Here is a 27,480-nt window from a genome sequence, read left to right on the forward strand (position 1 = left end):
AGGAGCCAAGAGCGTGTCTCGGCCATTAAGCTGTTCAGCGCTGTGGCTACCGAGGATGCCATACGCCCCTGGAGCCTCTGAAATTGTTTCAGTGGGACCGCTGTTTTTCCCCTGAATGACTTCAGGCAATTCAGCACTGACTGAGCACGTTCGTTCGTGAGACGTGCCGTCATAGGGACTGAGCCCAACTCCATCCAGATCAAAGAGATGCTCTGCATTATCAGGAGAGCTTTCTCTTTTTCCCAGTTGACCTGAAGTCCCAACTCGCTATGGTGTCTGAGCACTAGGTCCCTGTGCACGCACAATAATTCTCGAGAGTGAGCTAGAATCAGCCAATCATCCAGATTATTGAGATGTGGATGCCCACTTCACTTAGCGGGGCAAGGGCAGCCTCTGTGACTTCTGTGAAGATGCTAGGAGACAGGGACAGCCCGAAGTGGAGGAACTTGTACTGGTATGCCTGACCCTATGATCTATGTCAAGGTAAAATCGAGGTCTAACCTTCAGGTCTATCACTGCAAACCAATCTTTTTGGTGAACACATGTCAGAATGCACTTCTGCATTAACATCTTTGAATGGGAGCTTGTGCAGGGCCCGATTAAAGACTCGCAGGTCTAAGATTGATTGTAACCCCATGCCTTCATTATAAAGAAGTAAGGGCTGTAAAATCCCTTCTACATCTCTGCTGGAGAGACAGGCTCTATTGCATCCTTCGCCAAGAGGACTGCAATTTCTGCATGCAGGACAGGAGTGTCTTTGCCTGCCACCTAGGTAAAGAGGACACTGTTGAACCTGGGTGGGCGCCTAGTGAACTGAAGCGCATAACCGAGTCTGAGTGTCTTGTTGAGTCAGCATGATGGGTTGGGTAATGCTAACCAGGCCCCAAACTCCGCACAAGTGGCACCAGAGGGACAGTCATTTTGGAACTACCTGCGGTAGAGCGGTGAAGCGGAGCATCGGGTTAGGGTTAGGTTAGGGAATGAGGAAGCTGCACTTTCAGAAGAGGCCAGCTTGCGAGATTGGGGCGTCAAGAAACCAAACTTTGTCGACCTCCCTCATCTCTGCAAAGTTAAGCCAGAGATGACATTCCTGGACCACCATAGTGGACATCACCTGGCCTGGATTGACCCAGAGGAAACTCTCCCATTGTTGCCCTCATATCGCCCTCAGCGCTTTCTGTCGTGGCCTTGTGCATTGTAGAAGGACCGGGGCAGGTAACGGCTAGGGAACTGCCGTGGCCTTGTGCATTGTAGAAGGACCGGGGCAGGTAACGGCTAGGGAACTGACTAGAAAAGAGAGTAGCAACCCCAATGTTACCATGGTCATGTTCGTGCAACAAGGAGATGAACCACCCAACACTTGGACCGCTTTTTCAGTGTGGCTACGGCCCAAACACAGGAGGCAGAGATTGTGGCCATCCGCTTCAACAACTTCCTTCTTGTAGAGGTGAATCGCCATCTCCTTTTATACCCATATGTCCTGGGGAGCGGTGCATGCAAATTCCACTAGCCAATTCTCAGTGTCCTTTTCTCAAACTATCAGAGGTGTTTGGGGCTCTCAAGTGCGACCCCTAATGTCAGGACATGGACGCAACATCGAAGGAACACTGCGTCGATGACGACACTAGTGTTGTCAAAAGACCCGGTATTTCGGTACCAAGTCGGTACAAAAAAAATTTAACTGTTACGGTACCAGCTTTTCTTAAGTACCGATGGTACCGAAGTACCGGGTTAATCTGGTTCTTGATGTGCTGTCCAAAAGGTGCACAGTTGCGTCCTCTTCATAAAAAAACTGAGACATGGCGACCGGCGGCGCTGCTAATGCGGTGGCTCTGAGTCCACTTGTTGACAGGAAAGGAGGAAAGAGCCACATATGGAAATATTTTGTACCAGCAGCCATATCACCCTGTAGCCCAAGACTGGTTGCCCACTAAAGCTAAGCAGGGCTGAGCCTGGTTAGTACCTGGATGGGAGACCTTCTGAGAAAACCAGGTTGCTGCTGGAAGAGGTGTTAGTGAGGCCAGCAGGGGGTGCTCACCCTGTAGTCTGTGTGGGTCCTAACGCCCCAGTATAGTAATGGGGACACTATACTGTCAATTGAGCACCGTCCTTCGGATGAGACGTTAAACCGAGGTCCTGACTCTCTGTGGTCACAAAAAATCCCAGGATGTCTTTCGAAAGAGTAGGGGTGTAACCCCGGCATCCTGGCCAAATTTGCCCAGTGGCCTCTGTCCATCATGGCCTCCCAATCATCCCCATATACTGTATATATACCAAATTGGCTTCATCACTATGTCTCCTCTCCACCAGTAAGCTGGTGTGTGGTGGGCGTTCTGGCGCAATATGGCTGCCGTCGCATCATCCAGGTGGATGCTGCACATTGGTGGTGGTTGAGGAGATTCCCCCTTCTATGTGAAGCGCTTTGAGTGTCCAGAAAAGCGCTATATAAATGTGATGAATTATTATTATTATTATTATTAGGCTAATGTCACGCTGCCATAAGGAGCCGTTCACATAGCACGTGTCCATCAGTTCATCAGAAAAGCAATTCTAGGCTTCTTGGCTGGATAACTCTTAGAAGGTTTAAATGAACACAGTTTTGGATAAATAAAAGTACAGTCAAGTCAAATAAAACCCATTTTATCTCCTGTATAGTTTGGTAACACTACAATAAGATACCATTCATTAACATTACTTAATGCGTTATCTAACATCAACACATTGAGTGAACAATATATTTTTACAACATTAATTAATGTTTGTGAATGTTATTTAATACAAACACTTGATTGTTCATGTTTGTTTGTTTACTTCATTCACTGTGCATTAAATAATGTTAAAAGATAAAACTTTTGATTTAAAAAATGTGTTAGTAAAATTTTAAATTAACCCCAAGGAGAATAATTGCTACAGTATATAACTAATTGTTTATTGTTAGGTCATTTTATCTAATGTTATCTAACAAATGGAATCTTATTGTAAAGTGTTTTTAATACTACAGTTTTCATCTTTGTAACTGTGATATACACTTTAATATATGTAAATTTAATCTAAATTAAGCTTTGGTACCGAAATTGGTACCGAGAACCGTGGATTTTCACTGGTATTGGTACCGAATACTGAAATGTTGGTACCGTGACAACACTAGACGACACTATGGGTAACGCCTCTTAGCGTAATGCGTCTGAAGTATGAATGTGGTTGAGGAGATTCCCCCTTCTATGTGAAGCGCTTTGAGTGTCCAGAAAAGCGCTATATAAATGTGATGAATTATTATTATTATTATTATTAGGCTAATGTCACGCTGCCATAAGGAGCCGTTCACATAGCACGTGTCCATCAGTTCATCAGAAAAGCAATTCTAGGCTTCTTGGCTGGATAACTCTTAGAAGGTTTAAATGAACACAGTTTTGGATAAATAAAAGTACAGTCAAGTCAAATAAAACCCATTTTATCTCCTGTATAGTTTGGTAACACTACAATAAGATACCATTCATTAACATTACTTAATGCGTTATCTAACATCAACACATTGAGTGAACAATATATTTTTACAACATTAATTAATGTTTGTGAATGTTATTTAATACAAACACTTGATTGTTCATGTTTGTTTGTTTACTTCATTCACTGTGCATTAAATAATGTTAAAAGATAAAACTTTTGATTTAAAAAATGTGTTAGTAAAATTTTAAATTAACCCCAAGGAGAATAATTGCTACAGTATATAACTAATTGTTTATTGTTAGGTCATTTTATCTAATGTTATCTAACAAATGGAATCTTATTGTAAAGTGTTTTTAATACTACAGTTTTCATCTTTGTAACTGTGATATACACTTTAATATATGTAAATTTAATCTAAATTAAGCTTTGGTACCGAAATTGGTACCGAGAACCGTGGATTTTCACTGGTATTGGTACCGAATACTGAAATGTTGGTACCGTGACAACACTAGACGACACTATGGGTAACGCCTCTTAGCGTAATGCGTCTGAAGTATGAATGAATTTAATCCAATCCTATTGCGGTTGCGTGATGAAGTAGAGTGTGACGGCATACACGTAAGCTACAAAGGGACGCCAGCACACAACAGCGTTAGCTTCGCGATTAAGCAAGCCGCTCCCAGGCAAGAGGAGGCGTGGCAAAAGGACGCAGTGTCTCGTTCCCTTCTCAGGGAACAAGGGTTATAGTCGTAACCCGAGACGTTCCCTTTCGAGGGAACTCGCACTATGCCACAATGAAACCTGCCTGTCCCAGTGTGAAGCTGTTTTAGGCACAACTATAGGACGAGAGCACTCGTGCGCCGGGTGTAGAGTGGAGGTCCAGACTATAAAATCTCATTAATGTGTGCGGAGTAGCCCAGCCAGCCGCATCATGTATCTCATGAATAGGTGCCCCTGAAAGTAGGGCTCTAGAGGACGCCATGCCTCTGGTGAAGGAAAACTGTGCACCTGATAGGCCAGGGAAATAGCCTGAACAATCCAGTTGCTGATGGTCTGTTTAGAAGCAGGGAACCCCTTCTTGGGTGACCCGAAACACACCAGCAACTGGTCAGCCTTTCTCCACTGAGAAGACCTCTGAACATAGATGTTAAGTGCTCTGACAGGACAGAGCAAATGAAGTCTCCCATCTTCCGCCGTCACTTGAGGTGGGGGATGAAATGCCTGCAGAACCGTCGACCTTGCCATATTAGGGACATAGCCCGGTCTGGGGTGCAAGATGGCCTTTATTCTTCCAGGAGCAAACTCCAGGCACTGCAGAGATATGGAGAGCGCCTGGAGAACTCCTACCCACCTAAGAGAGGTAATGGCAAGGAGAAAGACCACCTTAAAGGGTTAGTTCACCCAAAAATGAAAATTATGTCATTAATGACTCACCCTCATGTCGTTCCAAGCCCGTAAGACCTCCGTTCATCTTCGGAACACAGTTTAAGATATTTTAGATTTAGTCCGAGAGTTTTCTGTCCCTCCATTGAAAATGTATACACGGTATACTGTCCTTGTCCAGAAAGGTTAGAAAAACATCATCAAAGTAGTCCATGTGACATCAGTGGGTTAGTTAGAATGTTTTGAAGCATCGAAAATACATTTTGGTCCAAAAATAACAAAAACTACGACTTTATTCAGCATTGTATTCTCTTCCGGTTCTGCTGTCAAGCCGCGTTCAGTGATGCTGATGACGTAAGACGCTGCTGACGTGTTATCAGTGCGCCCGAGCTTTCTCTGAGGGAGACGCACGCTAACAAAACAATCTTCGCAAACATGTCTAAGGATTTCGACACAGAGGAAGACTTGGATTTTTTTGCCCAGCCATATTTATTCGAACCCGAATACACGGACACACCAGATACACGTCAGCAGCGTCTTTTGTCATCAGCATCACTGAACGCAGATTGACAACAGAACCGGAAGAGAATACATTTTTGGGTGAACTAACCCTTTAAGGCGAGACACTACTGGTGAATAGGGTAACATTTGTAACTTACAGATATCACCATGAAACTTTACCAGTTGATTACTCACATGAATAGGAGAAAAAAATGTATTGCAAGTTTTCTGTAATTTTATGTTTAAATATGCTAATCAGGCTATATCTAATTGAATATGCGCTAATTTGCATATATTTTGAAGTGACGAATCTGACCATTGAAAAAAACAAGGTTCAAAATTATTTTTGCATTTTGTTGATATATTCAATGAAAAGACATTACCAGAGGGGATTATGAATATCTCCTTTTGTTACCCTGTAAATCAGAAAATACTGCCAATAGCCTTAAAAAATTGATTTCCGCCCTATTGTTAGGCATAAAATGTCATACAAATCAGGCCAAGAATGATATATCAACAAATCCCTCTGGACAAACCTTCACAATATAGTTAGGAATACGACTGTAACGTTTGGTGTATTTAGGTGCTACATTAGTGGAAAATCGTCACTAGGAGTGTGAGAAAAAAAAACTTTTTTGGTCTTAAATAAAAAAAAGATTTGTATGGCAAAATTCCACTAATTTCTATTGAAAGCCATGAATTACAGACAAAATATGCTTTAGGTCCAAGTAAAATCCATGTATCACACTGTTTAACATCCAAAACTCATTATTGCTTCATCCATCACTGATCATAACATCCAAAAGAACACATCAAAACAACACATCAAAACAACACATCAACAGTCCATCACACAGGTGAATATGAATCTGCCTGAGGGACTCACACCCACTTTAGGATCCCACAATTACAGATTTGTTTAGTATTATATAGTAATTATACAAAAACTGAAATGTGTTGTGTAATGTAAATGTTTTGTATATATAGTGTGTAAAGTCTAGTATATATGTGATGTATGTATAATATATAATGTCAGAGCGCGTCACGTGACGATTCTGAACGAATCACGTTGTCAGAAATTGTAAATAACTGAAAAACACACACATTCAAAAATGAATTCTCAATTACACACACTCGCTGACATGGCTTAACAGTCCCACTACACTTCAATCTGGCTGCCATGTAAATACTGTATATAACCTTAACCCTTTCCCATTCTCTGTTGGGTTTTCAGATTTGTTTGAATTTTCTTTTTTTTTCTTCCTCTCTTTTATGACGCGCTCTGACAAAATATACACCCATTTTACTTCATGATTGGTTGCTGATAAACAGGAAATGACCACATTTGGATCCGACAGCATTGCAAAGGAGAGAGAGAGCTTTCTAACGGTATATGTGATGACAGGGTGCAGACAGCGATCGTGGAGCAGCGGGATGATTTAGAACGCCAACTTTTGATGAAATCTACACACGCAAACAGACAAAGTGTAGTAAAATAAAGACCTAAATGTGTATTTTGGACTTTTTTTCAGCACAAGTCTGAAAGAAGACATGTTATTGAAGACAAATAGCCCAAAATCTCAAAATTGACCAGTGAAAAAAACCCGATGTTTTTGCCTGCTGTGTTTTGCCTTAAAGGGATACTCCACCAGTTTTTCTTATTAAACTATGTTATTCCCTTAACTAAGACGAGTTGATACATACCTCTCTCGTCTCCTTGCGTGCACTATATCGCTCTGTATTGCCGCAAAACTATGTTAGCACTTAGCTTAGCCCATGCATTAAATATGGGCCAAGCAGAGAAGCGACCAAACACTTCCACGTTTTCCCTATGTAAACACAGTTACTCGAGTAGTGTAACTTGACCTGGGCTGGTGACACAAAATAAACCGTTGCGCTTTTCTAAGCGTTTAAAATTGATGACTATATTGTATGGCGGAATACCATAACAAGTGCTTTTGAGCACTTCGACTTGGCGCAATAATATCTTCACTTGTGAAAAGTCCTCTTACCGGCTCCCGCTTCCTCTCCCCCTCCCTCTGACATTTCCGTCAATACAACCAACGTGACATGCGCCGGTAGTAGTTCGAGCGGAGTTGACGAAGTAACAGGTTGTTGGAAGCTAGTTTGTGTACAATAATGGTTAAAGCGTGCATCGTAAAGGGTTGTGAAAATAAGGAGAATGTAGTGCTGTCATTTTTCACCGAATTCCAACACACCATATACAGCGGAGAGCTTGGTTAGCTGCTTTGAACAAGAATCCCAAAACACCATTGATGACTCTGAAGAAGTGGCGTGTTTGCTCCGAACATTTCACAAAGGAGGACTATACCTGCACAGGAACACGCCTAAAGGATGAGGCTACACCAACAATATTCAGATCACTTACAGAAAGCCCGTGGTCTTTCGCCAGCTCCGGTCTGTTCTGGATCATATCTTTCTTGCCTCTCACGGTCCATAAGAGCTAATTCCTCCTCCGTGTACTCGGGTTCAAACAGATATGGCTCTGGCCTGGGTCTTCTACAAAGAAGTCATAATCATCTACAAAGTCCGCCATTGCAAATGATCTGCAGTTTGCTAATAGCACAGGTAGTAAAAGTCACGTTGGTTGTATTGACGGAAATGTCAGAGGGAGGGGAGAGGAAGCGGGAGCCGGTAAGAGGACTTTTCACAAGTGAAGATATTATTGCGCCAAGTCGAAGTGCTCAAAAGCACTTGTTATGGTATTCCGCCATACAATATAGTCATCAATTTTAAACGCTTAGAAAAGCGCAACGGTTTATTTTGTGTCACCAGCCCAGGTCAAGTTACACTACTCGAGTAACTGTGTTTACATAGGGAAAACGTGGAAGTGTTTGGTCGCTTCTCTGCTTGGCCCATATTTAATGCATGGGCTAAGCTAAGTGCTAACATAGTTTTGCGGCAATACAGAGCGATATAGTGCACGCACTGAGACGAGAGAGGTATGCATCAACTCGTCTTAGTTAAGGGAATAACATAGTTTAATAAGAAAAACTGGTGGAGTATCCCTTTAAGTGACAGGTTCTTGGCCTCAGCCGACTCCAGAGGTTCGAAGGGCCTCAACCAGCCCTTCAAGAACCACTGCCAGGTCCCATGTGGGAACTCCAGGCCACACGGAGGAAATGTACGACCAGCTGATGTCTTCCCAGAGGCCCATCAGTCAGAGGAGTGTGGAAAGCCGCAATGGCAGCCATGTACACCTTGAGTGTGGACGGCATAAGACCAGCAGAGAAGCAGTCTTGGAGGAACTCCAGCACTGAAGCCACCGGGCAGTTAACTGGGTCCATGCCGCGCTCTCTACACCAAGTGGTGAAAATATTCCACTTTAGGCCATACAGCTTCCTGGTGGACAGAGCTCTGGAGCGGAGTATGGTCTCGACTAGTGACAGGCCATCCTGTAGGTACTGTGCCCCCTCAGGGGCCAGACCCTAGCTTCCACAGCTCTGGGCGAGGGTGGAATATTGAGCCCTTTTTTCTGTCCCTCCTGATCAGAATCTCCCATGGGGGGCCTGCCAGGAGTGATATGTCTGAGAACCATACTCGGGCCGGCCACAACGGAGCTACTAGAAGTAGACTCACCTCGTCGCGACGGACCCTCTCCATAACTCCCAGGAGCAGAGTGATCGGGAGAAATGCGTACAGACACAGCCTCGGCCACGCCTGCACCATGGCCTGCACCATGGCCTGCACCATGGCCAGCGTGAGAGAAAACCACAATGGACAGTGTGTCGTCTCCCGGGATGCAATCAGATCCACTTCCACTGGGCCGAACCTCTCGCATATCGACTCCACCACGTCGGGGTGAAGTCTCCATTCCCCGGGCCTCAGCCCCTGCCTCGACAGGATGTCTGCTCACCGATTCTAGTCCCTTGGGACATGCATTGCTCTGAGAGACAACAGTTTCCCCTGGTACCACAGGAGGATCTGATGCGCCAGTCTGTATAGAGGGCGCGACCTCAGACCCCCCTGGTGGTTTAAATAGGACCCCACTGACGTATTGTCTGTTCTCACAAGAACGTGGTGACCTTTGAGGTCTGGGAGGAAGGTCCTCAGAGCCCGGAAGACCGCTGACATCTCTAGACATGGCGCTCCCAGCACAGGACCTTGGGAGATAAACCAAGGTTTCTTCCACATTGATAGGGAATGAAGGCATCTGCGCGTAACCCTTATCATGCGGAATGGATTTCCCCTCGGGGAAAACCCCTTGGTTGTCAACCACCACTGTAGGGCCCTCATGTGCAGCAGGTCAAAGGTATCACGTTAGTCGCAGCTGCCAATGAGCCCCAACAGTCTCTGAAACTGTTTTACAGTGATGGCGCAGCCTAGCTTTATCCTGGTCATCATGGCCAGGATGGACTCGATACGTGCAAGGGAAGTTTCCAGCGAACGCATGCTGCTATGTCTGCCCCACAGGCTTGCAGCCAGGCAGCGCTCGCGTCCACTTTCCTGAGGGCGCCCCAGAGGAGAGGCTCCTTCAGTTTCGTTCTCAACACCCTGAAGCGGATGACCAGCAGGGAATAATTGAGAACGATTTCTGGTTTGCGGACGCGAACACTGCCTGGCCACAAGCCTTTGGGGCGGACACTGCAGCGTGCGTTCGCTGGAAACCGACGTGTCCCGAGCGCACTTGGCGGCGGGATACAGACACCGATTCCTGAGAGCTCCCCAGAGAGGAGGCTCCTTCGGTTTCGTTCTCGATACCCTGAAGCGGAGGACCGGCAGGGAATAATCGAAAACGATATCCGGTGTGCAGACGTGAGTGCTGCCTTGGCCGCAAACCTTTGGGGCGGACAATGCAGCGTGTATTCGCTGAAAACCGATGTGTCCCGAAGCGCACTTGGCGGCGGGATACAGACATCGATTTCCTGAGGGCTCCACGGAGGAGCGAGCTGCTCATAATGCACACAGGCAGCCCCCTAGAACTGCCCATGCATGCTCTGCCAGCTTAGTCAGATGATTATTTCACCTTTTTAATTTCTCAGAATTAAATGCAGCCATAATCACCAGACAAGGGATACACAGTCTCAATGATATGCTGAATTAAAATATCTAACTTCTCAAAGCCAGATAATATTAATTCATTTATTTAACTGGTCTCGTAATCTATACGTTGCCTCGGCAATGCGAGATATGAGCCGTTCATAATACATATCGGCCCTCAAGAAGAAAGTCAATAGGTGCAAGGCTGAAACACCCGAAAGCGCACTTTTTTTCTTCTTTTTTTCCCGCTGTACACGTCAAGATATTTCTGAAAGAACACAGCCAGAACCCTCAAGAGCTGACTGTGCATGCCTCGCATCCAAACAGTATCACACACCGATCGCGTGTGTCACCTCCCGAAGCTTTCAGCTGTGCTTAAACTAACAATTCAAGTTCCTAAGGGACAAACAACACCAAATAGACAGATCACACAAGAGAGAGTGTTTGCTGAAGAGCGAAAGCTAACGCTGTTGTGTGCCGGGGTCCCTTTGTAGCTTCCGTGTATGCCGTCACACGCTACGTTACCACGCAACGCCAAAAGGATTGGATTAGTTTCATTCATACTTCAGACGCGTTACGCTGAGAGACGTTCCCCATAGTTTCGTCATCGACGCAGTGTCTCATTCCCTCGAAAGGGAACAGAATAAAGATATTAATTTAAAATTGGATTTGTGACAGTGTATATCATTGCTGCATTTTATTTACATATATGCAATATTTTCATGCAAAGTATTTGTGTGTATTACACATCATATCTGTTTTCTTCTTCCTCTTGCAGTGTTCCTGGGGGTGAAAAATCTCAGTGCAAAACAGGTGCTCAGTACCAGCATGTGTGCCCAGTGGCAACCTCACCACCATGCCTCTGTCTACAGAGTTGTCATTGAGTCACTGCTTAGTGAGTAACACACACACACACACACACACACACACACACACACACACACACACACACACACACAGCTTTGTTTTTGTGATATATGAGGACATTCCATAGGCGTAATGACTTTTATACTGGACAAACTGTATATTCTATCCCCCTACACTGCCCCTATCCCTAAACCTACCCATCACAGGAGACATGCTGCATTTTTACATAAAAAAAAACCCATTGTTTTTTATGTTTTTTAAGCTATTTGAAATATGAGGACACATGCAATGTCCTCATATATCACGTGTAAGTTGTAATACCAGTGTAATATGCATGTCATTATACACATTTGTGTCCTCATATATCACAAAAACAAACACACACACACACACACACACCTCAAACACGTGACAATATAACACATCTTGACATACATTTTCTTTTTTTTTATTTATTTCATTTTCAGAGGTAATGGGATATTATGGCTCATTTCAGCACAGGCCTCTGAGCCTTTGAACTGTTCAATAAAACTTTTTTTGTATGCATATTGCTCTACTGGCGTGTGACATGCTTTCGATTCAAATTTAAAACAGCAGAGTCAAAAGCCCATTTACCATTATTCCTTTTCTTATTCCTGCCTGATACCGGCTCAGCTTATCTCGCAATCCTGGAAATCTTCTGTTCTACTTCCAGCGTGTGACTGCTCAGACGGTTACCAGCTCAGTAGTGCTATTAAAAACAGATCCTATTGGGGTGCGTATGTATGTGTGTGTGTTTAGTATTTGAATGACAATCATTGCAGCAGAGTCCTCAACGAAAGACACAGAACTATAGAAGTGATTTAACTAAATATACTTTTTGGTTATTTTTTGACTGCTGTAAATTCTGACAGATTTAATTCTCAAATATTAACCGGGTTGATAATGAAGATTTCTGTTTCAAATAAATGCTGTTCTTCGAACTTTAGTCATCAAAGAATAATGAAAAAAAAAGTATCACAGTTTCCACAAAAATATTAAGCTGCATAATATTATAATATAATATTATTATATTATATTATATTATATTATATTATATTATATTATATTATATTATATTATATTATATTATATTATATTATATTATATTATATTATATTATATTATGCAGCTTAATATTTTTGTGGAAACTGTGATACTTTTTTTTTCATTATTCTTTATAATATAATTAATATAATATAATATAATATAATATAATATAATATAATATAATATAATATAATATAATATAATATAATATAATATAATATAATATAATATAATATTCATTTAATATAATATAATATAATATAATATAATATAATATAATATAGAAGCCTAAAACCATTTTAATCTGTCCTTCAAAACCAGAATAATTTTTCAAAAGCTTTTTTTTTTCTGTATATTTCTGAGTGGAGAAAAAAATGACCTTGAAGAATTACAGATACAACCCATTACCCTGTAGTCATGGTTAACTATGCCTACACAAATATATCAAAACTACTGCTGAAGAGTGTGAGAGTAGAATAAATGTGTATATTTCTGCAGTACTAAGATCCCCACTGCCTCTCTTCTGACCTTCTTCTCGTCAAATAATGTCCAAACTTTTGTAACCAGTAGGAACAGCGGATTCATTTTTGCCATCTTGCTCGTAGTGAGAATTTGACTGTGGAATTTCAATTTCAGCCAGACATATGAATCTTCGGTGCCGAGCACTCGTGGTGTAGTAAAGCATTCCTGCTTGGAAATGCAGGGAAGAGAGGAACTGTCCTGCTTGTGCCAGAGATGTGACTGGACTGAGAAGTGCAGTCTGTTGAAACAAACGCTTAAAGGAGGATAGATGTTTACTGAGCCGAGCAGCAGCGCTTTCCAGCTACTTTTCCATAGAGCGGGAATCTAATAGGCAAATGTCACATCCCATTGTTTAATCAGCTCAGCAATCAAAGCATGTCGGAGCAAGGGAATATTGTTGATGTTATTATCACAGTTTTACGGTGCATATTATCATTGGAAAATGCAAAGAAAATACCTTAATAAATCTCAATGTTTTGTATAACGCACTCCAGAGCCATTTTTTCTCAAGATCATGGTCTAAATGAGAGTGCTTTGGGAAATATCTTATTATACCTTTTTGCTGTTTTTTTTTCTCATTTAATAGTGGTATAATACTGCTTCTGAACAGCCCAGACATTTTTTATTCCCCATGGACACAGCTGTTTAATGGCAGACAAATTAAGATGTATGAACCAAGTCAAGCTGCTGGATATTAATGTCTGCCATCAGAAACAAAACAAAGAGATCGATGGAAAGAGATGTAGAAAAAGAGAAAACCAGAAAGAAAAAGAGTAAAGAAATATTGGGTTCTTACATTCAATTTCTTTCTGCACTCAAGTTTGAGTTGCTTATCACGGTGCACCCATTTCCCTTCAGTCTTCAGCCTCTGATTAAAGCGATTAAAGATCTTTCCATTGAACTCCATGGGCTGAATACAAGGTTACCCTTCCTGAGCTCTTCTAGCAGCTCTGGCCATTTTCTCAGCTTCGGAAAATAATTACAGCTATGAAAATGATAAATAGCAGTTCTGCTACCTTTTACCCTGGGATCTGAGTATCAGATTTCTTAAAACACGATTTATTCATAGTTCCTTTCATTTAAACGCCCAATCTGTGAGCAACAACACATGCCTGTTAAAAATAACAACACTTCGGCATGTTTCTCTGGTGCCGATTCTGTCATTTCCAATTTCAGGGTTTTTGTTTATAGCCTGGGGACTCTAATGAAACTTTCTCTTTAATTAGCACAATTGTTTGCTTGAGGAAGCGGTTTTAATTGCAATTAACGCCAATCCTGCCGTTTTTTACTCAACTCTACTTCTTTGTTTTTCGTAGACGGTCAGAAACAGGAAGTGAGGGTTGGTGGCAGTGCTTCCAGAGAGTGCTTCTTTAACCTTTCCCCCAACACCAAGTACAAAATCAGCGTCTACACCCTTTCACAGGACACAGAGGGCCCTGCCGTCACCACCATTGCAACCACTGGTAAATACACTCTTATAACTATAAATTTGTATGCCATTATGTAACTATAGACCAGGGGTTCTCAAGTCTGGCCCCCAGGGTCCCCTAAGCTTATCAGTCTTCAAAATTACTAGAAAGTTATAGGGAGGTGAGTTTGATCAAGGTTGAAGCTAAACTCTACAGGAAAGTGGACCTTGAGGGCCAGAGTTGGGAACCCCTGCTATAGACTTTGGGTACACAACATATTTAATTGTCTGTTTACGTTTTTTTACCTCCGTTTATACGTGACTCGCTCGCCGTTGTATTATTCTTTGAAACGACGGGGGCGACTCAGAGTAATTGTTCTCTAAACCATTTGGAAGCAGCGGCAAGAAGTAAGGTTACACACCTGACGGTGTTTATTTTTAGTGCACTTCACCAAGCACTCAATGCGCACGACCGCCCACACTGCAATGACGTCATTTTTCAATCCGAAATCGCCCCTAAACCCTCAATCACTATTCCCTACATTAGTCCACTAATACTGTCAATGAAAACGAGTGAGCGATAACATCCACTACACTGTAAAACCCAACAAGTTCAGCTAACTCATTTCATTTGAGGAAACTGATTACCTAAAACAATTTAAGTTTAATAAAAACAATAGTTATGAGTGCTCTGAACTTATTTTCATTGAGTCACTAAAACAATAATAATTCTGAATACACAATTAAACTTTACACTGCATTTAAATACTAAATAAAGCTTAAACTTCACTTTATTGAGTAAAAACAGTGAAATGACAAACTTTAAATTAACTTAGAGCACCTGCAGTTACTGCTAGCTCACACCATCACACACAAAGTCAAATCCAATGAGTTAAGCTAACTCATTACATTTGGTGTAACTGATTACATAAATTTTTTTAAGTTTATAAAAACACAAAAGTTATGAGTACTCTGATTTTTTTCAGTTGAGTGATTAATTAGGTGATTAGTTAAGTGATTAATTAAGTGATGGTTGAGTATTAGAGATGAACACCTGCTGTTAATCAGCAGAATCACTGAAGGAAAGATGAACACAAGAACTACAACTGACTTCCAACCACAACATTCGATGAAATCAACTGAAGATAATATGTTTAAACCTCTAAACATCTCAGCAGAGGAGAATTGAACATCTCCACAAACAGCATTACCAGCTTCACTTATTACCAACCAGTTTGAGTTTTATCATGCGTCTACAGAAGTTTTTATTGTGAATGTACAGAGGTCTAGATGAAGATGATTTATTGAGTTTTATTTAAAGACACCATGATAGTGGTCAGTGTTTGCTTTAGTTGGGCTCTTGACCCTTGTCTTTATAACACCAGTTGGTCCTCTGGCTGCTGTAACTGTGTTTATGACACACATTTGTTATGGCCCAAAAGCCAATGTGAGCATGTGGTTGTGTTTTGACAAGGATTTATGAAATTATGAATCATCATTTAGTGCCTTGATTCTCTGATGTCTGTACTAATCTCTGATTAAAAAGGTGATGCATTACTTGTATTACTCTTAATAAGTTACAGTGATTCTGCTGTAAGGTCAAATGTTGTGACAATCAGATTTTAAAAACCTCTATGGTAGGCCTATCATGCTGACTTAGACATCAAGAATCAGTATATGAATCTCAACAGTGGTGACCTTTCAAAAACGATTCATGCTGCAATGAATGCTGGAAGCCGTGTATGCGTTGTGTATTATGGTAGTACCCAGCATGCATTGCAGCATGAATTGTTTTTTTCAAATGGTCACCATTCTTGAGATTCATATCCTGATTCTTTATGTCTGTGTTATTCATTGTAATGCAATGTATTTTCTTGTTTGGTTTTTTTGTGCACAAACCATCTGTAAAATCCTCCAAATGAACTATAACATGGTTTTCTCTTATGCTATAGCATCACAGTTTAGAATTAAACTAAAAATTTTACCCTTTTAATCAGAGCTTAGATTCTGATTGAGATCAGCCAGTCAAGTCACTAAATGATGATCATCATCATCATCATTCCTTAACCAACATCACCCTATCATACTTTTCCTTGATCTCTCTGCCATAACACATGTGTTTTTAAAATGAATTAAAGCAGCCAAAGAAAAGCATATGTGCAAATGTCAAGCGTCAAGAGACCAACTAAAGCAAACGCTGATCTCCATCATGGTGACCTTAAATCTCGTTTCTCTTTCCTTCAGTGATTCTGCTTAATAACAGCAGGTGTTCATCACTAATGCTCAATCATCTCTTAATTAGTAACTTAACTATACAATTATCATTCAATTATCATTCTGGGATCAAGAATGTTCCATAACTCATAACGTTTGAGTTCTGTTTCAGTCTTTGTGTCCACATAGCTTTCGGTAATATTTGAGGCCAGTAAACTCAATTTAATTTAGTCCAAACAACTGTTAGGTTTTACAGTGTATGGTTTCGGACACCACTACAAATGTCTGTCCCCTCAAATGATGCCCTATTTGAGGGTATAGGGGGCGATTTCGGAATCAGCCTAAGCTTTACAAGATGGTATACAGCATGCTATCATCCGGATGTAAACATGGAGGAAGCTGATGTGCTGCGGAAGCCGGAAAATTAGTGCGCTGACGATAAGCAGAACGAAGACGATGAGAAAGAGAGCAAAGTTTTTCTGGTTCTTCACTTTTTTTTTAATAGGTTTCCCTCAAGTTTTGCTTGTATAGAACTGTCACAGTGATACTTTGGCCTCATTGTCCCTTCACTGACCACCGTCATGGTTGTCTTCCATATTATCTGAGTAACCAAAGAACTAGTGACTCCCATCAGTGCAGAATTGTGACAAATGTCGATCTAGAGCAGGAATAGGCTATGTCGGTCCTGGAGTGTCGCTGCAGAGTTTAGCTCCAACCATAAAAAAAAAAAAAAAACTGGCCTGTAGCCTTGGTAATTCTGTCATTGATTAGCTTGTTCAGGTGTGTTTGATTAGTGTTGGAGCTAAACTCTGCAGGAAAGTGGTTCTCGAGGGCCAGAGTTAAGCACCCCTGTGTTAGTGTGTCAGTTAGGCGGTAGCAACACTTCAATGATATACTATAGGTCATTTCCAGACAATATCGCGCCTGACAACATACAGTACAATCAATCATTGCCTGAGAAACAGATTGAACCACAGTGGATCAGTGTGTCCTTTTTCTTTTACAGTTGGGTTTCTGTTAAGATCACGAATCTTATTGTGTATGTAATAAAGTGAAGACAGCCAGGCCCTGCTCTGGTTTATGTATTGTTTTGTTGTTTCTGTAGCTCAAGCGCCCACCCAGCCACCAACCGCACCACCCACCACGATCCCTCCTCCTACCATCCCCCAAGCCAAAGAAGGTAGGACACCAGTGTGGGAATAACTGGCTTTTCTGCCATTGTTTTCCCCTGTTTGTTGGCCATGTCTTTATGTGTTATGTGACCTTTCTCTAATGTACATCTCTGCTGACAGCTAACCTTTTCTTATTCTCTGCGCCACTCCGTTCTCAATAAATATGTCTGAGCCTTCCCAACACACCTGATAAAATCACGCAGATCTTATTTTACCCCCTTATATATATCTTTTTTAGATCCCTCACCTCCCACTTTATTGCGAATAGATTTGCTTCATTGCCTGACCAAATGGTGTTTAATGCATCATAAAGTAACACCTGAATGATTTCTTGAAATTAAACCAAATGCTTCTTTAGATTTGTTATTTTTATGTGGCTTTATCTCTGAGCGTCTGAGTAGTTAACCCAAATGCTTTGCCCTGCATGCTCTACATTACTCTACAGGACAGGCCAAATTGCAAAAAGTGAAAGATTTCTTACCTTAAAGACCTCATGAAATCAAAATGAGAGTTTTGTGGCTCTGAGTCCATGTTGAACTCCTTGATGAAAATGTCTCACAAATTTGCTGTTTTAATGAGTAATGGGTCAACAGAGGAAAATATAGTAGGGATTTCGATAGTTCCCAATGAGCCTAATGAGTCTGTTTATTCCTTCACTGATTGATTGAGACATTCAAAAGGTTGGTATGATTTTTTTAAGGTTTTTGAAAGAAGTATCATATGCAGACTAAGGTTGCATTTATTATAAAACAGTAATATTGTGAAATATTATTACAATTTAAACAACTATTTTCTATTTTAATATATTTTTTAATGCTATTTATTCTGGCAAAGCTGAATTTTCAGCGGCTTTTACTCAAGTCTTCAGTGTCACATGATCCTTCAGAAATCATTTTAATATGCTGATTTGGTGCTCAAGAAACATTTATTATTATGATCAATGGTTCTACAATGTTGACAACATTTCTGCTGCTTAATATTTTTGGTAAACTGAAACTTTTTTTCAGGAGTCTTGGATTAATAGAATGCTAAAAGCATTTATTTGAAATAAAAATAGATTGCTGATAAGAAAGCTTTTTGTTTATTGTGAGTAAGCCATTGAATCACTTAACCGTTCAACCAAAATTGTTCATGACCGAAACAACCCATTTGTCTCCTTGTTGTGGACTAGATTAACAAACTGAACGAGATGTGAACAAATTGGGCCTAATGAGATTTGCCAGGTCATTTCAAGTTGTTTACGAACACAATGCCTGATTCATTTAGTCCGTCTACAAACAAGGTGTCTTGATCAGTCCCACTCTTGTTCAGACTCAAAACAGCAACTTGTTCAGTGAATGTTTGTTCAATAGGTCCAACCGATAAAATGCTCCATTGCAGCCCTCACTCGAACGCTTATGATTTGTGGTATAGTACAGCAAGTAATACAGTTAGACTTTGAAGGCAGGCAAGCAGTCACATGCATATGAGACCGGGAGACTCATATTTATTGCCCGAATATGAATCAGTGCGAGGAAGTAAATGAGAAAGATTAGTTAAAAACACCAGTAGAAAAACTTTGTTCGCAAAGCTATTTAATGGTGTCTTGAAAGTTGCGATGAAACAGAAGTAGCAAAAAATCTTTTTTTCCTTATTGTGACATACATCCGAGTGAAACAGATTATCGGAAAAAAATGTGCTGGAACCTGTTTCTATATCAGTTGTTGATTGAATGAAGGCAGATCTGAATGTGAGCTTGCAGTCAATTGTAATAAAGGTGAAGTCTGAGGTAAAAAATAAATAAAAAGATTAAGTTGTTCACATTTAGTTAAATAAAATGCATTTAGAAAGTATGTATGGTGAATTTGAACCTAATTTGACCCTAATCAATATATTCTATCAATCGTATTCAGATTGATTCAGTCATTAAATAATATTTTGAATAAAACCAGTTCATTTAGATGTTACCACATGAAGCAGATTTTTCAGGCTTCTGACGTTAATGTGTATAGCCCCAAATCCTGCAAAGCAACAGTCTGGCAGAGCAGAAGAGAGGTAGCTGGGAATTAATTAAGCCTCTTTATTTTATCCAGCTAGCTGTGATGGAGATCCTGACAGTGAGAAGCAGAAGTGTTTGGAATCATTTGACATCTGTTGTACTGCAGCGCTTACACAGTAATGAGAATTTCTTATTTTAGCTAGTGATTTTTCACCTGCTTCCTCCCTCTCTCTCCCTCTCTTTCGAAATCTCTCTCAGTTTGCAAAGCAGCCAAGGCAGACCTAGCCTTCCTCGTAGATGGCTCCTGGAGTATTGGAGATGACAACTTTCAGAAGATTATTCGTTTCCTATACAGCACAACTGGTGCACTTGATGTGATTGGTCCCGAGGGAACACAGGTATGCTGCTCGCTCAAATTCAGTCTACCTCATACTGTTTTTATCTGTTCATATTGTATAATATTTCTAAAAAAATTAAATGAAAAAAATGACCACCATCCTGAGCTTCCAAATGAATGTCCTTGAAGATAAAAGCAAAAGTGAAAGCATGTCATTTTGTCAATACTGTCAAATTACCGGGTTTTTTGTTTGTTATTTGAGGTCGCTAATAACTCCCCTTTTGAAAAAGTACACTTTAGCATATTTTAGATGGAGTAGTTATTACAGGAAATAATATGCTTTAATGAATATACTATGGACTGAATGTAATGTTTTTCCAAAATTCAATGAAAATTCTGTCATCATTTCCTCACACTCATGTCGTTCCAAACCCAGAAGACTTTGGTTAATCTTTGAAACAAAAATTATTATTATTAATAAAACCTGAGTAGTTTCTGTCCCACCCATTAAAAGTCCATGTAACCAAAATTTGGAAGATTCAAAAAGGTTAAAAAGGCATTGTAAAACAAATGTATATTAATCATGCAGTTTAATCTAAGTTTTGTAAAGAGATATGATCGCTTTAAATGGACCTATAATGCAAAGTTCACTTTTGTAAGGTTTTTGAACACGGATGTGTATCCACAGTGTGTGTAAACAACCAGCCTATAATGGTAAAAATCCACCCACTCCTTTTATATAATCCCCATAAATCATAAACTTTCTCTCCAAACGATCGATTCCAGAAGCCACGCCCATGACTAGCGCACTGTTAGCATACCGCACTAAGTGGGGCGCAGCAGTCCGCCATTTTTGTTTCCTCACTGTCTCCATTCTAGACTCCCGGCATCTGAGCCACTGAGGACACCGTAGTTGATTTCATTTATGAAGGAAATGTGCAGAAGAAAGTCAGTAAAGTGTTATATATTTGCGCAAGTCATTCACAAACAAGGGTCAGTTCTATTCTGGATTTGCACAAAAGTTGCTTCTGAAAGATTTTTAGATTAACATGATGGTACATGTTAGTCAATGAGTTGAATCAACTTAAAGGTGGGGTATGTGATTTTCTTTTTTGACCATTTTTTCAAAATCACTTGAAATCCTATTCCTAACCCACTTACAGCCAGTGAGTTAGAAGCAAATGAAAATTAAGCAATTTAATCATCTGTGGAACGGGCAGGACTCGAAAAACTCCAGCCAATCATTTCCAAGACCACCTAGAATCATTGGACAGAAAATGCGTCAATCAAACGGTCGTACCATACCCCCCTCCCCCATCCCCCTCGCGCGCGTGTCCCCTTCGTGTGCATACTCAAAGCTCGTGACCCAGTCACAGTTAAGTGCAAGTCGCCCCGGTACAGAGAGAGAGAGTAAGTGCAATCTCGCGCATCTGAGTTTTTCTGACATTTTGGCTGCGTGACAGTCTCCAGTTTTGTTGTTGCCGGACTATCCAAAGCTCAAGCTGTAGAGGCTCCGCCCTCTTCCACAAAGGGGGCCGGGAGCAGAAGCTCATTTGCATTTAAAGCGACACACACACAAAAACAATGAGTTTTTGCTCACACAAAAATAGGGGCAAGTTTGACAAGCTATAATAAATTTTGAGCTGAAACATTCTGGGGACAGCATAGACTTATATTAAATCTTGTGAAAAGGGGCATAATGTGTCAGGGTTCTGTCACTTCGGTCTAGTTTATTCTTGGTTTTGTTACAGATCCCTGACACTCCTGTATTGTTTTGACTTTGTGTGAGCGTGTGGTCTCAAGGGTGCTTAAGCCGTGCGCTCCCTTGTCTGCATGCCCTGTTTCATGTTCGGAGCGTGGTGTTTGGATTCCCGGCACTCAAGTCCATCTCGGTTTCAGTCCGGTGTCGAGGTTCGAGCACTCGCGCTCCATGTCTTGTCACTTGTGTGAGCACACAGGTTTTGTGTTCATTCACTCACCATGCGCTCTTGTCTTGTGTGTTTTGTGAGCGTTTGATTTATGTTTTTCTTGGCCAGGAGCTCTTATGTTATGTTCTGTGTAGCGCATGGTTTGCGCTTTCAATGGCCGCATGCTTTCATTTCGTCATGTTTTGTGTAAACACGCAGTCTGTGAGTATGCTCATTGGCTCATGTTTTGTGTGAACACGCAGCTTAGAAGTTTCTCATAACTCACATTTTGTGTGAGCACATGGCTTGAGATTGTTTTTGTTTTGTTTTGTTTGTGTGAGCACATGGCTTGAGTCAAGATCTGGCTTTTCAGTCAAAATTTCTGAAAACGATGACATCATCCTCATGCGTATTACGTGTTCTGTCCATAGGGGCAGGGCCGCATTAAGAGCTCACTGGGCCCCGGGGATATGAGTTACTGCAGGGCCCCCCCACCACTTTAGGTCACCAACTACAGAGAGAGAAAACCCCCCCACATTTTTCTAAACTAAAATTTCATAATTCTTGTGACCAATTTCAATATCACAAAAAATAATAGTAGCTTAAGAAAATAATCTCAAGCTGATGACAAGAGTCACAAATAACAATAGAACAAAGGCACATAAGAAATCGACCTACTTGAAAAACTTAAAGCACTGAATAATATTATATTGTATAAAGTAATCAAATATACAATACATAATTTTCACTATAAATTCAACATTCATTCTTATTTATTTTACAAAAGTGATTCAGTCAAGGGCAGTAAATTACTTTCTTTCTGATGTTTGATTAACATTATTGACACAAATGGCGACAGCAGCTTTATTAGCAGCTTCTGTCACTTTAAGACCTCAGGGTCGGAACTCAAGTGCGCTGCCGCTGTGCAAAACCGTCTCAAGTTCACCATGGTCTCAAAACGAACATACGCACAACCGGCACTACGTCATAGAATGTCTCTGAACAGATTCACGCCCACTTTTGGGGGGAATAAACTAGACTTCCCATAGACTTCGAAACAAAATAGCGTCACAAAACAACGTCCGTACACAGCCGAAAGGCGTGAATAACTTAAGAAATCATTAAGATTAAACATGTCAAGCAATTATATGTCCACCCTGTCTGCCATAGAGCGTAAAAGATACATACACAAACTTAATTTGGTCAATTTAAAAACATGTCCCTTCATTCTCCCAGCGTCAAATTGGTGTAACAACCCCACCCAGTGGCCAGAAGTGTCTTTCTTTTACTCTCTATGGTCCTACCCTGACATTTACTCGTATCGTACTTCATTGAGTCACCATATGGTAAGCCAGTGAATGATTTTACTTCGTTTTTGAAAGTATAAACGTCTTTAAATGTATATATTTTGTCTTATAATATACATTATAATATATATAACCTCACTGGGTGGGGTTGTTACACCAATTTGACGCTGGGAGAATAAACGGACATGTTTTTAAATTGACCAAATTAAGTTTGTGTATGTATCTTTTACGCTCTATGGCAGGCAGGGTGGACATATAATTACTTGACATGTTTTATATAAGTGATTTCTTAAGTTATTTACTCCTGTCGACTGTGTACAGACGTTGGTTTTTGCCGTTATTTTGTATTGAAATCTATGGGAAGTCTAGTTTGTTTTCCCCCAAAAAGGGGCGGGGACGAAATTGACAGTTAAGTTCCCGGATGTACCGGTTGTGCGTATTTACAAAATTAATTCTCTCCCGCTGCTTACTGTGCCTGAGCATCTAAACCACAATGCATAAAAACGCGTTTAAATTATAAACTTACATCATGATGGCGCAGCAAAATTTACATATTTCTACCGGATATAGCCTATTATCGCCAGCCCTTTAGGCGAATATGGAGTTTGATCAAACACAAAAAGCAATATCATACATCCATCAAGTTAATAATCAAACTTACCGAAAATTGGTTCATGTTTTGCTCATGTTTCCTCTGCTGTTTAGCTTTTTAAAAAATCCTTTTTTGAGCCCCACTCGCACATGTTTTTTTTTAAAAGATGACATTTTTATCTATGCTATCTTAGACGAAGATAATGCGTGACAATTTTAAGAATAGTCTAGAATGAAGTTAAGAGTGGAGCCGAATGATTGCGTATATTCTAATAAGGCGCAGGCAGCTAGCCATCATCTGATAGGCCTACGTGCAGCAGCAGGTCGGTCGTTCACAAGTTAAATATAGAATAAATGTATTTGAATGGTATATCAAATTAAAACGTGACGTTTCAATTCACCATGCCCTGCTGCCCACGGGGGCCGAATACGCAATTTTGTCCGACAACAAAACTGTCAGTAGATTAACGTCGGTGGACTTGAACTTGAAAAACGGTATTGTTTAAATTACTTAAATGACAATATTTGAAAGTTGAGACTTTGTTTCATATCAACAGTAAGCTGCTCTGAGCTCTCTCTTGTATGTCGGCGCGTAGTCACTCAGTGTAACGTTAGTCTTTGCCCCGCGATGTATTTTTCACTGCGTGAGTGAGAACATGATATGTGCGTGACTCGTGAGAGCCGCCTTGGCTTGTCACACAGTAACTAAAAAAGGCGGGTCTTTGCGAACGGTCACTATAATATTAATGATAATGATTCCATGATAATGCATGGAATATACGGCAAAGCGCCACCGTATAACAGGGCTAATTTGTGGGGGGCGTGGTAAGGCAAGTAGTCAATATGCTCCACAGCCAATCACGGGCCCCCTCCTTGCTCGGGCCCCGGGGCTTTAGCCCCGCCTAGCCCTATTGTTAATGCGGCCGTGCATAGGGGTGAAGTGTTTATTTACAAAAGGATATAGCCAACTACTGGCCTGGCAGCATAATACAGCACTTTTAGTTGTTTTTGTGGATCCGTGTGAATGGGGAACGGTTTGACAAAGTTGTCATATATAGACGAAAAATACGAAGGAAAAACGTTTCCATTTTTAGTACATCGTTGTCGTGTAAACGTACCGTTAATTTCTTTTTTTATCACAAGGGACAGATCTGTAGTAAAATTGTGTCTAGATTATAAAACATTTTACAAATATATAAATTACATAAAATTTTAGTAGGGTCTATTGTAAATTTGTCATGTCATGTACCACATGGGCACTACAGTTTGAGAAGCTCTGCTTTAGAACTTCTAATGTCTAGTTTGCTACAACAAGGTTTTTTGCTTCTCTCAGAGATTGTTTTTTGGACTGAAGGACCATGGGAATAGCTATTCTGAGCGGAAGACCATACTACCAAGCATTTAACCCAGTAGCCTAAGATAACATTAGATAAAAATAGCCTTTGTCTTGACATGTTAGTCCAGGATTCATCACAACCCATCAGCAGCTTTAGGGATCACTGCAGTGGATCTACTACAAGGGATGTGAAAACAGGAGAACAAGCACATTTGAAGGGCAGGAGCTAAAGTAAACGGAGGAACACGGCACATATACATGTCTCCTTTTACACATAGATGTTTGCTTTTCTGTCCTCTGCTGTAGGCCAAGTAGACATGTTTGACTTGGCTCAAACCAGTTCAACATCAGTAAACTCTCATGCATAATGACATGGCTTTTGTTTCTCTCTTTAGAGTGTGGCATAGTAGTTAAGGTGCTGAGCTGAAAACAAGGTTGTAGGTTCAAACATTGTCTGAGCAAAATACTTAACATCAGATGTATTGCAGGGTCAAAATGAAATAGGGCTTGGGCAAAAACTAGGCTTAAAAAGTAAAAAAAATACCTGTTATATTAAAATGGGGTTGGGAAAAAGGCGTTATAGTCAATTTCTCTGACAATCTGAATTTGGATATTTGTATCTGTTGATATACTATTCACAAGTCATTTTTTTTACTACTTTTTAATAGGGGCACATTCTATTGATCAAAAGTGACAGTAAAGAAATTTATGTTACAAAAAAATAAAATTTCATATAAATGATGCTCTATAGCCATTATCATCAAAGTTATAGTCATCAAAGAATCCTGAAAAAAAGTATCAAAGTTTCCACAAAAACATAAATCAGCCCACTGCTGTCATCACTGATAATAATAGTAAATGTTTCTTGAACAACACCAAATAAGCATATTATAATGATTTCTGAAGGATCATGTGAAGACGGGTATTGACTGCTGAAAATTCAAAATAGAAAATAAAAAAATAGAAAAAATATTAAATTGTAATAATACGTTATACACTGCAGTGATCCTTTTAAATAATTGATTTGAAGTATTAGGCGTAAATGCACAACATGATGTGTGTTATACAGTAAACAGAGAAGAAAACCATACAGTATTCCATACAGTACTCCCTTGTAAAGGTACGAAAATTTTATATCCCGGACGAGCCCCCATTTGCTATGCCCCGTGGCTCAAAAGGGAAGCAACAAAAATAGGCACACACGAGAAAGCCAAAATAATGCAAAATTTATTAACAAAATATAACTATAAAGAAAAAACAATGTACCATGTAACAGTCAGGAGTCAGTGGTGTAAAGTTAAATGAATACATGAAAGTATAATGTGCTGTAGTAATGATGGATGTACAAAAGGAACAGTTTAAAGGAACAAAACGAAATCAAGTCCAATATGCAGCTCGCCTTTCGTCTGGCTCCTTTTTAAAAGACCCAAAAGGAAGTCAGCAACAGTCCTCAATTAAACCACCCGAGAACAGACACTTGGGAGGGCGGAGCCAGCCATCCAAATCACCCCGAGGAAAACCCCACATAAAACACGAGTCGTCACATGCCCTTTAAAATCAATTCCAGGGGGAAATACTTCCTGATAGTGAAGTACTGTCACTTTTAAACATGTGATAAATGGCTACTAACTTACTTTCTACAACCGACAGGTGGCCATTGCTCAGTTCAGTGATGACGCCAGAACTGAGTTCAAGCTCAACTCCTATAGCGACAAGGAAGCTCTGCTGGATGCCGTGCAGCGCATCACATACAAGGGAGGAAACACCAAGACAGGCATGTATCTATCTATCCATCCATTAATCCATCCATCCCTCCCTCCCAAGTTGCACAAGTTTTCTTTTCAAGTAAATGCATCTCATTTTGTGTTTAGATATTTATACTGGAAAACCAGACCTATAATAAAGGATTTTTTATTATTATTATTTTTTGTCTGAGGGTAAATTAGCCTTTAAACAAACAAAGGCATGACTTTTAAAGTTCTTCTCTAATAGCCATAATGGTTTTTCTGGTTAAAAGCATTATCACTATTATCACATTATCACTAACCAGCATAAACCAACTTCTACTGTACCAGTATGGCAATTCATGCTGGTCTGTGAAATCTCTCTATAATGAGTGTCTAGATTTTTCCACCCTAATACCTTTGACAAACATGCTTTATTAATGCCCTGTTTTAGAGGCTCTAGACTAGACCAAGAAGTTCAGAATATGAGTGAGATAAAAACGGCACGGCTCCAGCTCGGTGAGCAGCAGAGCACCGCGGTGTGTCCCTGCACTTGTGTTCATGCTGTCCGTCTTTGTTCTAAAATGAAACACCTCTCATTCTATACGGTGAAGGAACGGCAGCCCCCACCCTGCTGTGTCCTCACACACACAAAACGTCCCCGTATAAGGTATATTCTCCATGGCAATGAGACCCCCGTCAGTGGGTGGGCAGCAG

At 40.5% G+C, this 27,480-nt stretch overlaps 1 protein-coding gene and 1 pseudogene across 10 annotated transcripts in view; both read left to right on the forward strand.

The window, feature by feature from the left end:
• The window catches only part of col14a1a (collagen, type XIV, alpha 1a), a 166,406-nt gene that overhangs the window by 75,174 nt on the left and 63,752 nt on the right, over positions 1–27,480 (forward strand). For all 10 annotated transcript variants that reach the window (XM_056234439.1, XM_056234440.1, XM_056234438.1 and 7 more), the window contains 5 exons: positions 11,111–11,227; positions 14,106–14,252; positions 17,517–17,591; positions 19,820–19,959; positions 26,690–26,813. In XM_056234439.1, coding sequence (XP_056090414.1) covers positions 11,111–11,227; positions 14,106–14,252; positions 17,517–17,591; positions 19,820–19,959; positions 26,690–26,813 — 603 coding nt within the window. The remainder of the gene's footprint in view (positions 1–11,110; positions 11,228–14,105; positions 14,253–17,516; positions 17,592–19,819; positions 19,960–26,689; positions 26,814–27,480) is intronic.
• LOC130070192 (5S ribosomal RNA) lies at positions 1,889–2,005 on the forward strand (annotated as a pseudogene).

The sequence above is a fragment of the Rhinichthys klamathensis genome, unplaced genomic scaffold (assembly GCF_029890125.1).
Source record: "Rhinichthys klamathensis goyatoka isolate OS25496 unplaced genomic scaffold, OSU_Roscu_1.1 h1tg000395l_1, whole genome shotgun sequence".
Lineage (NCBI taxonomy): Eukaryota > Metazoa > Chordata > Actinopteri > Cypriniformes > Leuciscidae > Rhinichthys > Rhinichthys klamathensis.